The sequence below is a fragment of the Melospiza georgiana genome, chromosome 33 (assembly GCF_028018845.1).
Source record: "Melospiza georgiana isolate bMelGeo1 chromosome 33, bMelGeo1.pri, whole genome shotgun sequence".
NCBI lineage: Eukaryota > Metazoa > Chordata > Aves > Passeriformes > Passerellidae > Melospiza > Melospiza georgiana.
The window spans coordinates 1,565,515-1,577,844 of NC_080462.1; the positions used below are offsets into that span (position 1 = coordinate 1,565,515).

Here is a 12,330-nt window from a genome sequence, read left to right on the forward strand (position 1 = left end):
CAACGGCAACCAGACCACAAACCCCACAAAACCCAACAGATTTTCTCTGGCGCCCGGCGCGGGCGGACGGACGGACGGACAGAGGGATGGCGGGACAGAGAGCAGGGAGAGCCACCGGCCTCGAGGCGCTGCTGACGCTTCTTGAACTTGTACAAATCCTTCACTCCAACAGCGAGAGCCCCGGCCCCGTTTGCTTGCTTGCACCTCCATCCCCACGCCCCGAACCGCACAGACCCAAAACCCGTGAGTGAGCGACTCCTTCCTTCCTTCCTTCCTTCCTTCCTTCTTCCTTTTTTGGACCTTTTTTGATTTTTATGGCTTTGGTTTCGTGGCTGCTCTTTGCTTCGGGCCCTTGGTTGGGGTGTTGGGCTGGGGTCGATGTAGCTCTTCCCTTTGTTTCTCTCCCTTTTTTTGGTTTCTTTGATGTCCAAGGATAAAATCCCAGCTCCGGGCGGGGGGAGTGTTCCCGGGGTGAAGGTTGGCATCCTGGGTGTCCCCGTTGTCCCCTCCCCGTGGTCGGGGGGTGACTCCAGGTGGGAGCAGAGCGAGCCCCCGGCCCGGTTTTGTCCTTGGTGGTTCTTGTGGAGCAGTGTCCATGCGGGAGCAGAGCTGTCCTCGTGCAGTCAGTGTGTGAAAAGGGGGATGAAAGGCCAGGGTGGGACCCCCAGAGACACCAGGAGCCCCCAGAGCTCCCCGGTCCCACCCCAGCGGGAGGGGGGGGAGGGCTCAGGTTTATTTTGGGGGTGTGGGAGGGGGGGCAAATCTAGAAGAAAAAGCCCCTGATTTTTTTTTTTTTAATTTATTTAATTTTTCTTAAATTCTCTGATTGGAAATGCCAATTTGAACCATCTATTGAGATGTTCAGTGCAGGGAGCAGCGCCCCTGGGGCTGGGGCTGCTTCCCTGGGAAGAGCTGGGGTCTCTCTGCCCCCCACTTCCCTCCCCAGCCCCTTCCCAGGGCAGGGATGAGCTTGGAAAGGGCTGATTTTCTTCTTGGCTCTGAGAATCCCAACCAGAACACCTGGATTTGGGGGTCTGGGCAGTTTGGGGTCACCACAGAGGCTTTGGGAGGGGGGGGGGTTCACCCTTCCTCCTTGCTCTTCCTCCTGCCTCTTTCACCTTCACTTCACTTCCAAGACAAAACCAAACCCCTTTGCCCATCTCTCCAGCTCAGCCCCCCTCAAACTGGGCACCCCCAGGATGGGGCTGCACCCCCTTGGCATCCTCGGGGCACCGCCAGCCTTGGCATGAGGTGTTGTGGGATCCCACGCGCCAGTCTGGGCACAAGGGGGGTGGCAGGAGATGCCCTTGGGCCTGGAACCCCTGTGGATTTGGGGTTATCTGGAGGAGAGGAACCTCCAGAGGGGTTCCTCAGCTGGGAGGTCACCCCATGGATTCTGGGAGGGGTAACCTCACCTGGGAGGTCACCCCATGGATTTGGGGTCGTCTGGAGGAGAAGGAACCCTTAAAGAAATGGGTAACTTTAGCTGGGAGGTCACCCCATGGATTTTGGGAGGTGTCACCTCACCTGGGAGGTCACCCCATGGATTTTGGGAGGTGTCACCTCAGCTGGGAGGTCTCCCCATGGATTTGGGGTCATCTGGAGGAGAAGGAACCCTTAAAGAAATGGGTAACCTCACCTGGGAGGTCTCCCCATGGATTTTGGGAGGGCTAACAACACCTGGGAGGTCTCTCCATGGATTTGGGGTCATCTGGAGGATGAGGAGACCCTTGGAGAGGTGGCAACCCTTACCTGGGAGGTCACCCCATGGATTTCGGGATGGGTAACCTCACCTGGGAGGTCTCCCCGTGGATTTGGGGCTGTCTGGAGGAGAAGGAACCCTTTAAGAAATGGGAGAACTTTACCTGGGAAGTCTCCTCATGGATTTTATGAAGTGTAACCTCACCTGGGAGGTCTCCCCATGGATTTGGGGTCATCTGGAGGAGAAGGAACCCTTTGGGAAATGGGAAACTTTAGCTTGGAGGTCACCCCATGGATTTTGGGAGGTGTAACCTCACCTGGGAGGTGTCCCCGTGGATTTGGGGTTGTCTGGAGAAGAGGAGCCCTTTGTGATGGGAGTAACCTCACCTGGGAGGTCACCTTGTGGATTTGGGGTTGTCTGGAGGATGAGGAGACCCTTGGAGAAGTGGTAACTTCACCTGGGAGGTGTCTCCATGGATTTGGGGGTCATCTGGACAAGAGGAACCCTTTGAGAAATGGGAGACCTCACCTTGGGAGCTGCAGGAAGAATTTCACCACCTCTTCCACGGGGCTGGAAGTGTCCACCCCACACCAAACCCTGCCACCACCCGTGCCACCTTTGGGGACACCTTTGGGGCTCAGGTGAGGCAGAGGAGGCCCAGCTCGGTGCCACGCGGAGGTGACAGCGAGGGTTGTGACACTGTGGGGACACTGCAGAGGTGGCCACCGCGGCTCAGCTGTGCCAGGAGCACTGGGAAGGAGCAGGACGCGGAGTTTTTGGGGTGTTTTTCGGGTGGCTTTGAGGTGTTTTGGGTGGTTTTGGTGGTTTTGAGGTGGTTTCGGCGTTTCTCAGATGGTTTTGAGGCGATTCTGGTGGTCCTGAAGCGGTTTTGAGGTGGTTTTGACGTGGTTTTGGTGTTTCTGGTGGGTCTGGGGTGGTTTTGGCGTTTCTGAGATGGCTTTGAGGTGATTTTGGTGGCGCTGAAGTGGCTTTGGGGTGGTTTTGGAGATTTTGAGGTGGCTTTGGTGGTTTTGACGTGGTTTAGGTGGTTTTGAGGTGGTTTTGGTTGTTTTGAGGTGGTTTTGCTGGTTTTGAGCTGGTTTTGGTTGTTTTGAGGTGGTTTTGATGGTTTTGAGGTGGTTTTGCTGGTTTTGAGGTGGTTTTGACATGGTTTTGGTGGTTTTGACATGATTTTGAGGTGGTTTTGGTTGTTTTGAGGTGGTTTTGATGGTTTTGAGGTGGTTTTGCTGGTTTTGAGGTGGTTTTGACATGGCTTTGGTGGTTTTGACATGATTTTGAGGTGGTTTTGAGGTGGTTTTGCTGGTTTTGAGGTGGTTTTGCTGGTTTTGAGGTGGTTTTGACATGGTTTTGGTGGTTTTGACATGATTTTGAGGTGGTTTTGGTTGTTTTTGCTGGTTTCGAGGTGGTTTTTGTGGTTTTGAGGTGTTTTTTGAGGTCCCACCTGCCGTGGGGAGCGTGGCAGTGCAGCCCAGGGCAGCGGGCAGGGACCTGTGGAGGTGTCACCTGGCCCCAGGTGAGGAAGGAGCCGCTGAGGGTCAGAGATTCCATCCGAGGCCACTTCTGGCACTGAGAACCAAAGGGTTTGGTGGGGACGGGAGAAGATTTGTGTCACACCCGGGCGGTGGCAGCGACACCGTGTCCAGGCCACCACCCCGTCCTTGGGGGGGTCCCATTGGTGGCCCCACGTCCACCCGTTCGTGGGGTGTTGGGGCACGAGGAGGATTTGGGGACCCACCTTGGAGGCTTCCTGGCCGGCACTGAACTCTCAATAGACACGAAAGCCATATTTTGGGGGGCTCTGGAGAGGCCAGGGTGGGGGGCAGAGGCTGGGCTGTGTTGTTGTGCTGTGGTTTTTTGTTTTTTTTTTTTTTTTTTTTTTCTGTCTGTACATAAAAAGAAAAAAGAAAAAAAAAAAGAAAAAAAAAAGGGAGCCAACGACCGTCGATGTGACTTTATAACCTTTCTAATATCCTGTGCTAATCTCGGAAAATAATCCTATAAATATATCTGGATTACACACCTTACCCTGCCTTGTCTGTGTGTGTTTGGGGATGGGGGGTCAAAGAGGGGGGAGTTTGGGGGTGGTGGGAGGGGGTGACAGAGATCAGCCCCCCCTAAAAACTCCTCTGAGCCCCCAGACCCACCCTGATCCTGACCCTCAGCACCTCCCCACAAAGAGCAGCAACCCCGATCCCAATCCCTGGGATTTTCACCCCCAAATCTGCCCCTCAATTCCCCCCTAAATTGCCAATTCCCAAATTCCTCCTCAGCCATTTCACCCCCAAAATCTACCCCTCAATCCCCCCTAATTTCCATTTCCCAAATTCCTCCTCACCCCCCCCTAAATTGCCAATTCCCAAATTCCTCCTCAGCCATTTCACCCCCCAAATCTATCCCTCAATCCCCCCCTAATTTCCATTTCCCAAATTCCTCCTCACCCCCCCTAAATTGTCAATTCCCAAATTCCTCCTCAGCCATTTCACCCCCCAAATCTGCCCCTCAATCCCTTTGAAATTCCCATTTCCCAATTTCCCCTCAACCCCTCCAAATTCCCAATTCTCTGATTCTTCCTTAGCCCCTCCAAATTGCCAATTCCCAAATTCCTCCTCAGCCATTTCACCCCCCAAATCTGCCCCTCAATCCCTTTGAAATTCCCATTTCCCAGATTCCCTCTCAGGCCCCCCCAAATTCCCAATTCTCAAATTCTTCCTCAGCCCCTCCCAAATTCCCAATTCCCAAATTCCTCCTCAACCTCTCCAAAATCATCAATTTTCGGACTCCTCCTCAGCCATTTCACCCCCAAATCTGCCCCTCAATCCCCCCCAAATTCCCAATTCCCAAATTCTTCCTCAGCCCCCCCAAATTGCCAATTCCCAGATTCTTTCTGATCCCTTTCCCCCCCAAATCTTTCCCTCAATCCCCCCCAAATTCCCAGCTCCCCCCAAAGAACAGCAAACCCCCAATCCCTGCAAGCTCCCAGCCCTTTCACCCCCAAATCTGCCCCTCAGAGCCCCCCAAATCCTGGCCCCCAGCCCTCCCCAAACAGCAGCGACCCCAATTCCCAACCCCTGGAGCTCCCCAAGCCTTTCACCCCTAAATCTGCTCCACAGTCACCCCCAAACTGTCACTTCCCAGCACTTTTACCCCCAAATTTCCTCCCCAAATTACCACCAGAACCCCAATTCCCAACCTTTGGAGCCCCCCAAGCCTTTCACCCCTAAATCTGCTCCACAGTCACCCCTAAAATGTCACTTTTACCCCCAAATTACCACCAGAACCCCAATTCCCAACCCCTGGAGCTCCCTGAGCTTTTCACCCTTAAATCTCCACAGTCACCCCCAAACTGTCACTTTTACCCCCAAAAATATCCTCCCAAATTACCACCAGAACCCCAATTCCCAACCCCTGGAGCTCCCTGAGCCTTTCACCCCTAAATTTGCTCCACAGTCACCCCCAAACTGTCACTTTTACCCCCAAATTACCACCACAGCCCCAATTCCCAACCCCTGGAGCCCCCCAAGCCTTTCACCCCTAAATCTGCTCCACAGTCACCCCCAAACTGTCACTTTCACCCCCAAATTACCACCAGAACCCCAATTCCCAACCCCGGAGCCCCCCAGCCCCATAGGGACGTCGCTATCAAGATGTCCCTGAAGGCCACCAAGGCCACCAGCGCTGTCACCAAGCTGCTCCAATGGCACAGGATGACCCCCGGGAGCCCTTCCTTCCTCTTGAGGAAATTCCAGACTCCATGAGAAGGGGGGGTCCCCTCAAATGCCCAAACCCCAAACCCCTCCCTGGAGCTGGCACACCCCGGAGCGTGTGGAAAGACAAATAATCCCTAATTAATTTCACTCGTCCTGCCAAGAACCGATGGTTTCCTGCTCGACAAATTTCCCGGCAGCGCCGTTCCCCCCGTTTTTCCGCCGGCTGGCCAGGGCGGGAGAAGGGCAGGGCCGGCCCTGGGGCACCTCTTATCTCCTGCCCGCAGCCCTCGGCTCCTTTTGGAGCGGAGGAGTCACCCCCGGGCACCTCCTGGCACCTGGTGGGTGCCCTGTCCGAGTGGCCACCCCGGTGGTGCCACCTCCAGACTCGGAGCAGCATCATGGGCAACTGTGTCCCCGTGGTGAGTGACACCCCCCGCCCCAAATTCCTGTCCCTGGTGGTGGCACATCCCCCAGGAGGGGAGGGCACGGGGGGGTCCTTGGTGTGAGGAGGAGGAAAATGGGGGTCCCCCAGTGCTGAGGAGGGTGATGGGGAACTCCTCCAGTGGGGTTTGGGGGTGTTGAGTGGGGTTTAGGGGGTCTCTGGTGATGAGTGGGGTCACAGGAGTCCCAAATTCTGAGCAGGATCATGGGAGTCCCCAGTTTGGGGGTTTGGGGGATTTTTGGGGTTTAGGAGTCCCCCAGAACTGAATAGAGCCCTGAGGGTCCCCCAATGCTGAGGAGGGTCATGGAGATCTCCTCCAGTGGGGTTTGGGGGTGTTGAGTGGGGTTTAGGGGATCCCTGGTGCTGAGTGGGGTCACAGGAGTCTGAGCAGGATCATGGGGGTCCCCAGTGCCCAGTGGGGTTTGGGGAATTTTTGGGGTTTGGGAGTCAGGCCCCTGAGGATCCCCAGTGCTGAGCAGGATCATGGGAGTTTCCAGTGGGATTTGGGGGGATTTTAGGGGATCCCTGGTGCTGAGTGGGGTCACAGGAGTCCCAAATTCTGAGCAGGATCATGGGGGTCCCCAGTGCCCAGTGGGGTCTGGGGGATTTTTGGGGTTTAGGAGTCCCCAGAACTGAGTAGAGATGTGGGGGTCCCCAGTTCTGAGCAGGATCATGGGAATCCCCAGTGGGATTTAGGGGTGTTAATGAGGGTTTAGGGGATCCCTGGTGCTGAGTGGGGTAACGGGAGTCCCAAATTCTGAGCAGGATCATGGCGGTCCCCAGTGCCCAGTGGGGTTTGGGGGATTTTGGGGGTTTGGGGGATTTTTGGGGTTTAGGAGTCCCCAGCACTGAGCAGAACCATGGGGGTCCCCAGTTCTGAGCAGGATCATGCGAGTTTCCAGTGGGATTTGGGGGGATTTTAGGGGATCCCTGGTGCTGAGTGGGGTCACAGGAGTCCCAAATTCTGAGGAGGATCATGGGGGCCCCCAGTGCCCAGTGGGGTTTGGGGGATTTTTGGGGTTTAGGAGTCCCCCAGAACTGAGTAGAGATGTGAGGGTCCCCAGTTCTGAGCAGGATCATGGGAATCTCCTCCAGTGGGGTTTAGGGGGTCCCTGGTGCTGAGTGGGGTCACAGGAGTCCCAAATTCTGAGCAGGATCATGGGGGTCCCCAGTGCCCAGTGGGGTTTGGGGGATTTTTGGGGTTTGGGAGTCAGGCCCCTGAGGATCCCCAGTGCTGAGCAGGATCATGGGAGTTTCCAGTGGGATTTAGGGGGATTTTAGGGGATCCCTGGTGCTGAGTGGGGTCACAGGAGTCCCCAGTTCTGCGCAGGAATCCCCAGTGCTCCCCAGTGGGGTTTAGGGGGATTTTAGGGGTTTAGGGGGATTTTAGGGGTTTAGGAGTCCCCAGCACTGAGCAGCGCCCTGAGGGTCCCCAATTCTGGGCAGGACCACGGGGCTCCGTGTCCCCGCGGGCTCTGTGTGCACCCTCCGGGCTCCGCATCCTCCCCGCGTCCCTCCTGGCAGAGAACGGCGCCATCCCGGCCCCACCCGCAGCCCGGCTGTCCCCGCGTGTCCCTCCCTGATAACCCAGCCCTGCCCATCCCCACGGTGCCACCAGGGCCATGTGCCACCCTCCCCATGCCCACCACCCACAGAGCCCCGGCATCCTGGAGACCGCCAGCTCCCTGGACCTGGAGGAAATCATGGGCGACCTCTCCTACGACGACAACGCTTCCAGCAACGACACCCTCCTGGATTACGGCGCCGCGCCGTGCCACAACTACTTCTGTCCCCTCTTCCAGCGCGTCGCCCCCCCTTTCCTGGCCGCCACCAGCGTCGCGGCCGCGCTGGCCACCGGCGCCTTGCTGGTGGCCCTGGCCAAGCGTCCCCAAGCGTGGCGGTGGCCGCAGAGCCGGGCGCTGGTGGCGCAGCTGGCGCTGGGCACGGCGCTGTTCGCGGCGCTGCTGCCCGCGCTGGCGGCGGGCGTGGCGCGGGGTTGGCACCTGGGCACGGGGCTGTGCCGCCTCACGCACCTGCTGTGGCACTGGAGCGTCTTCGCCCAGGCGCTGCTGGTGGCCAGCGGCTCCTGCAGCACCGCCTGGGCTCGCTGGGACCCGCGGAGCCGCCGCTTGGCCGTGGCGCTGTGGGCATCGGCGCTGCTCTTGGCCGCTCCGGCCGCGCTGGTCAGCGGCGTGGCAGCGGGCACCGCGTGTGTCCGGCGCGCCGTGGGCATCCTGGCACCGCTCTACGTGCTGCACCTGGCGCTGTGCCTGTGCCTGCTGCTGCTGCTGCCCGCGGCGCTGCTGCTGGCCGCGCTGGCCGTGCCGCGCCTCAGGGCGAACGGAGCCGGGCTCGCCTGGCTCTTCCTGGCGCTCTGGGCGCCCTACGGAGCGGGGCTGGGCGCGGAGTTCCTGCTGCAGGCCGGGCTGCTCCAGCCCACCTGCGGCTCCTTCGAGCGCTTCGACACGGCGCTGGGGCTGAGCGAGGCGCTGGGCGTGCTGCACTGCGGCCTCGGGCCCCTGGCGCTGCTGCTCGGCCGGAGCTGCCGCCGCGGTGTGGGGGCTGCGGGGGGCTGCTGAGGGCCGGGGGATAATGGGGAGATCCGGGGGTTGCTGAGGGCCGGGGGATAATGGGGAGATCCGGGGGTACGGAGCTCCGGGGGCTGCTGAGGGCCGGGGGATGATGGGGAGATCCGGGGGTATGGAGCTCCGGGAATGCCGAGCTCTGGGGAATGTCGAGTTTCGGGACTGCCGAGCTCCGACGGCTGCTGAGATCCGGGGGCCTCTGAGCTCCCGGGACTGCCGAGCTCCAGGGGCTGCTGAGCTCGGGGGGATACGGAGCTCCGGGAATGCTGAGCTCCAGGATTGCCCCGATCCGGGACTGCTGAGCTCCGGGAATGCTGAGCTCCGAAGCTGCCGAGCTCCCGGGAATGCCGAGGTCCAGGGGCTGCTGGGCTCCGGGAATGCTGAGCTCCCGGGAATGCCAAACTCGGGGATTGCTGAGCTCCAGGAATGCCGAGCTCCGGGGGATACGGAGCTCCCGGGACTGCTGAGCTCCGGGATTGCCAAACTCCGGGACTGCTGAGCTCTGGGATTGCCGAGCTCCGGGGGATACGGAGCTCCGGGAATTCCGAGATCCCTGGAGTGCTGAGCTCCGGGAATGCTGAGCTCCGGGGAATGCCGAGCTCCGGGAATTCCGAGCTCCCGGGAATGCCGAGCTCCGGGGCCTACCGAGCTCCCGGGACTGCCAAGATCCGGGGGCTGCCCCACGGAACCAAACGGACCCACGGCACCGGATTGGACCCCCAGCACTGAGTCCCGGTCCCCCCGCGCCACACTCGGACCCCTGGCACAAGCCTTGGCACTCTGGATCCCGGGCACCAACCTTGGCCACCCAGCACTGACCCCTGGCCAGCTGGCACAAGCTTTGGCACCCTGGCATCAGCTTCTGGCCCCACAGTGCCCCCACAGCGTCCCCCGTTGTGTGCCCCCTGCGCTCTGTCCCCTCCCTTGGGGTCTCTTTGGACCCCCCGACTGCCCAGCACAGAAAGCCTTGGGGTGCCTCAGGCTGCCCAGGGGGGTCACCCCAAACTCCAGACGGGGGGGGGGATCTTGGAAGCGATGGGATTTTTTCCATCTCTCGTGACAAAGCCAAGAGGATGCAGCGGGGAATTAAACACAACAAACACAACTGCCTGAGGCGCTGCTCCAGCCCAGTTAATGAACTGGATGGGACTGGGAGGTGATGGGGAGGATGGGAAACGGAGGGGGTGTGGGCTCCTCGTGCCTCCGAATTGGCAGCAGAGGTTCCTGAGGAAGCTTGGAGCCTGCCAGGGGGGGCATTTATACCCAAAACCCACGAGGGCCAGCGCGTGTGGTCACGGGGGTGACACGGGCACAGCAGAGGGGACAATGGGGCTGCTCTGCCCGAGCCAAGCCCTGCAGGAGCTGGGGGCTCACCCCTGCTAAACTGGGGGGCTGATCAGTGGGGAATGAGCCCACATCGTCCCCAAAATTGGGGATCCATCAAACCCCTGCAGGGACTCGACACCCCCCAGCCCGGCACCGTCATTTGGGGCAGGAAAAACCTTCAACCCTTCCCATCTGCCTGTCCCCTTGGGTCACCACGGTCACCCCAGGACACTCGGGGCTCCATCTCAGTCCCCTGGGGCAGGACAGACAGAGCAGAATTCAGGATGTGCCCCCAAACTGGCTCAGGGCAGGGGAGACAGGGGAACCTTTCCTTGTACCCCTCAGATGATTCCAAATCGAACCACATCCCTCCAACGGGGGTTTTTCACAGCAGGCACACCTGGGGAAGGAGTGTTGGGGTCATCACCCAGGTGGGCGCACGGCTGGGGTGTCCTTGTCACCCAGGGTTGGGGACACAAACCCAGAACCCAGCCCTAAGGGGAGCCCCGTGCAGGCGGGTGACCCCAGGTCTTGTGGCACGGCCGCGTGATGCCATGAAATCACCCATGCCAGGCATGAAATCACCCATGCCAGGCATGAAATCACCCACCCTGGGCATGAAATCACCCCTCCCTGGGCATGAAATCACCCCTCCCGGGCATGCCAGGCTGCTGAGGCTGGGGTTGGGGACATCCCCCTGACAGTGCCCTCCCCTCCTCGAGCACATAAACTCGGCGGCAGCGCCGAGCCCGCCCGGCTCCAGCACCGACCATGGGCCTCCTGCAGCTCTGGCTTCCTGTCCTGGCTGCGCTCACAGGCATGGTGGCCCAGGAAGGTAGGGGGGACACCAGGGTGGGGGACAGGAGCTGGATGGTGGCCCAGGAAGGTGGGGGAACACCGAGGTTGGGGACAGGAGCCAGCACAGGGCAGGTCCAGGGGGATGTGGCAGCAGCTCTCGGATCACTCTCGGCCAGCAGGGCTGGAGGATGCTGGAGCAGGGGACAGCCAGAGAGGGCTGTGGGACACGCCAGCCTGCCAGCATATTGGAAAAATGGCTCCCAATGTTACCAGTTAGATTGTGCCTGGGCCAGTCTGACCCTCGCTGCCGGGCCAAAGGCAGCAACTGCGGTGTATCACCCCAGAGATACCTTGGCTTGCTGGTGGTTGCAGCTGGGCACTGAACAAGTCCAGGCTTGTAAGGAACCCCGTTTACCTCAAGAGGAATGGCTTCAGGCCATGGTGAAGAGAAAAAGGAGAGGATTCTGCTGGAGGGTTTAATGTCCAGAGGTTTATTCCATGGTTACAGAGGTCTGAATGTGAGGAACTGCTCCAACAGAACCCGGCCGCATGCTCTGATTGCCTTTTTAAGCTCAGGGACAGGGGGAGGGGAGGTACAGGTGAGCCACCAACCAGGTGAGAGGGGCAGGGTCTCAGGGGAAGGTGACACCCAGTCAGGCCAATGTCCTCTGGGCATAGGGGCATCCTTTGAACTTGACCAACCACACGACGCCTTGCTGGAATGTTCAGCCTGATTGACAGGACTCACTCAGCATGGGGGCAAGGGGGAAGGGAGAGAGGCATAGGCACACCTGGGGGAATGACCTGGAAGGCCAAAATGGGACATTACAGCACACCACAACACCAGCACGTCACCTCTGTTGTCCCCAGACCTGTACCGAAAGGTGTTCGTGTTCCGGAAGGATCCCAGCGACGCCTACGTGGTGCTGCAGGCGCAGCTGGAGCAGCCCCTGCGCAACTTCACCGTGTGCCTGCGCTCCTACACCGACCTCAGCCGGCCCCACAGCCTCTTCTCCTACGCCACCAAAGGCCAGGACAACGAGATCCTGCTCTTCAAGCCCAAACCCGAGGAGTACCGCTTCTACGTGGGGGGAAAGTTTGTCACCTTCCGCGTCCCCGAGGGCCGCAGGGAGTGGGAGCACGTCTGCGCCAGCTGGGAATCCTCCACGGGCATCGCCGAGTTCTGGCTCAACGGGAAGCCCTGGCCGAGGAAGGGGCTGCAGAGGGGCTACACGGTGGGGGCCACGGCTGCCATCCTGCTGGGACAGGAGCAGGACAGTTTTGGGGGCGGCTTTGACGTCTACAACTCCTTCTCGGGGGAGCTGACCGACGTTTACCTGTGGGACGCGGGGCTGTCGCCGGAGAAGATGCGCGCGGCCTTCCTGTCCCTGCGCCTGCCGCCCGCGCTGCTGGCCTGGAACAGCCTCAGCTACCAGGTCAAGGGAGATGTGGTGGTGAAACAGCGGCTCCGCGAGGTGCTGGGGGCCTGAGGGTTGTGGGTGGCCTCGGTCCCGCTGTTCCCCTCATCACCCTTTGTCGCTCACACCCGTCTCGCCGGCAGCCAGCACCCCGTCACCTCTACAACCCAACGCGAGGAAGGTCCCTCAGCTGGGCAGTGGGTCACTCTGAGTGCCACCAACACCCAGGGCACCCGTTCCCCATCCCACACCCCACAAGCTGCCCCACGGCCGCCCCTGCACGGGCAGGACACGGATCCAGCGGTTCCAGCGCTGCCCAGCCCCACGCGGA

At 60.0% G+C, this 12,330-nt stretch overlaps 3 protein-coding genes across 7 annotated transcripts; all 3 read left to right on the forward strand.

The window, feature by feature from the left end:
• The first annotated feature begins 964 nt into the window (after positions 1-964).
• LOC131095223 (uncharacterized) lies at positions 965-3,747 on the forward strand. 5 transcript variants are annotated; one of them, XR_009115840.1, is made up of 5 exons: positions 1,357-1,422; positions 1,494-1,534; positions 1,576-1,800; positions 1,985-2,960; positions 3,014-3,747. XR_009115840.1 is itself a non-coding variant. In XM_058042872.1 (3 exons), exons 1-3 carry the CDS (start codon positions 965-967, stop codon positions 2,345-2,347), a joined length of 903 nt encoding a protein of 300 aa, XP_057898855.1. In that variant the 3' UTR covers positions 2,348-3,747. The 5 variants fall into 5 exon arrangements, 1 of the variants encoding a protein (XP_057898855.1); XR_009115837.1 differs by lacking the exon at positions 1,576-1,800 and having other exon boundaries at positions 965-1,422; positions 1,494-1,575; XR_009115838.1 differs by lacking the exon at positions 1,576-1,800 and having other exon boundaries at positions 965-1,422; positions 1,494-1,575; positions 1,985-2,940.
• Positions 3,748-5,828: 2,081 nt separating this feature from the next.
• LOC131095218 (atypical chemokine receptor 1-like) lies at positions 5,829-8,451 on the forward strand. Its single transcript, XM_058042867.1, has 2 exons — positions 5,829-5,849; positions 7,528-8,451. Exons 1-2 carry the CDS (start codon positions 5,829-5,831, stop codon positions 8,449-8,451), a joined length of 945 nt encoding a protein of 314 aa, XP_057898850.1.
• A 2,948-nt stretch (positions 8,452-11,399) lies between these two features.
• On the forward strand, positions 11,400-12,091 carry LOC131095295 (serum amyloid P-component-like; the record flags this gene model as incomplete). The annotated part of the gene is made up of 1 exon (XM_058042972.1): positions 11,400-12,091. A coding segment is annotated over one exon (672 nt), but the record flags the coding sequence as incomplete, so codon positions are not given.
• Positions 12,092-12,330: the final 239 nt, after the last annotated feature.

Bases quoted from the DNA above. Each gene is read 5' to 3' on its own strand.
- LOC131095223 (XM_058042872.1), top strand. From the start codon at position 965: ATGAGCTTGGAAAGGGCTGATTTTCTTCTTGGCTCTGAGAATCCCAAC. The intron at 1,423-1,493 runs GTCACCCCATGG...TTTAGCTGGGAG, and splicing joins GGGGTAACCTCACCTGGGAG to GTCACCCCATGGATTTTGGG. The intron at 1,576-1,984 runs GTCTCCCCATGG...TTTAGCTTGGAG, and splicing joins GGTGTCACCTCAGCTGGGAG to GTCACCCCATGGATTTTGGG.
- LOC131095218 (XM_058042867.1), top strand. From the start codon at position 5,829: ATGGGCAACTGTGTCCCCGTG. The intron at 5,850-7,527 runs GTGAGTGACACC...CACCACCCACAG, and splicing joins TGGGCAACTGTGTCCCCGTG to AGCCCCGGCATCCTGGAGAC.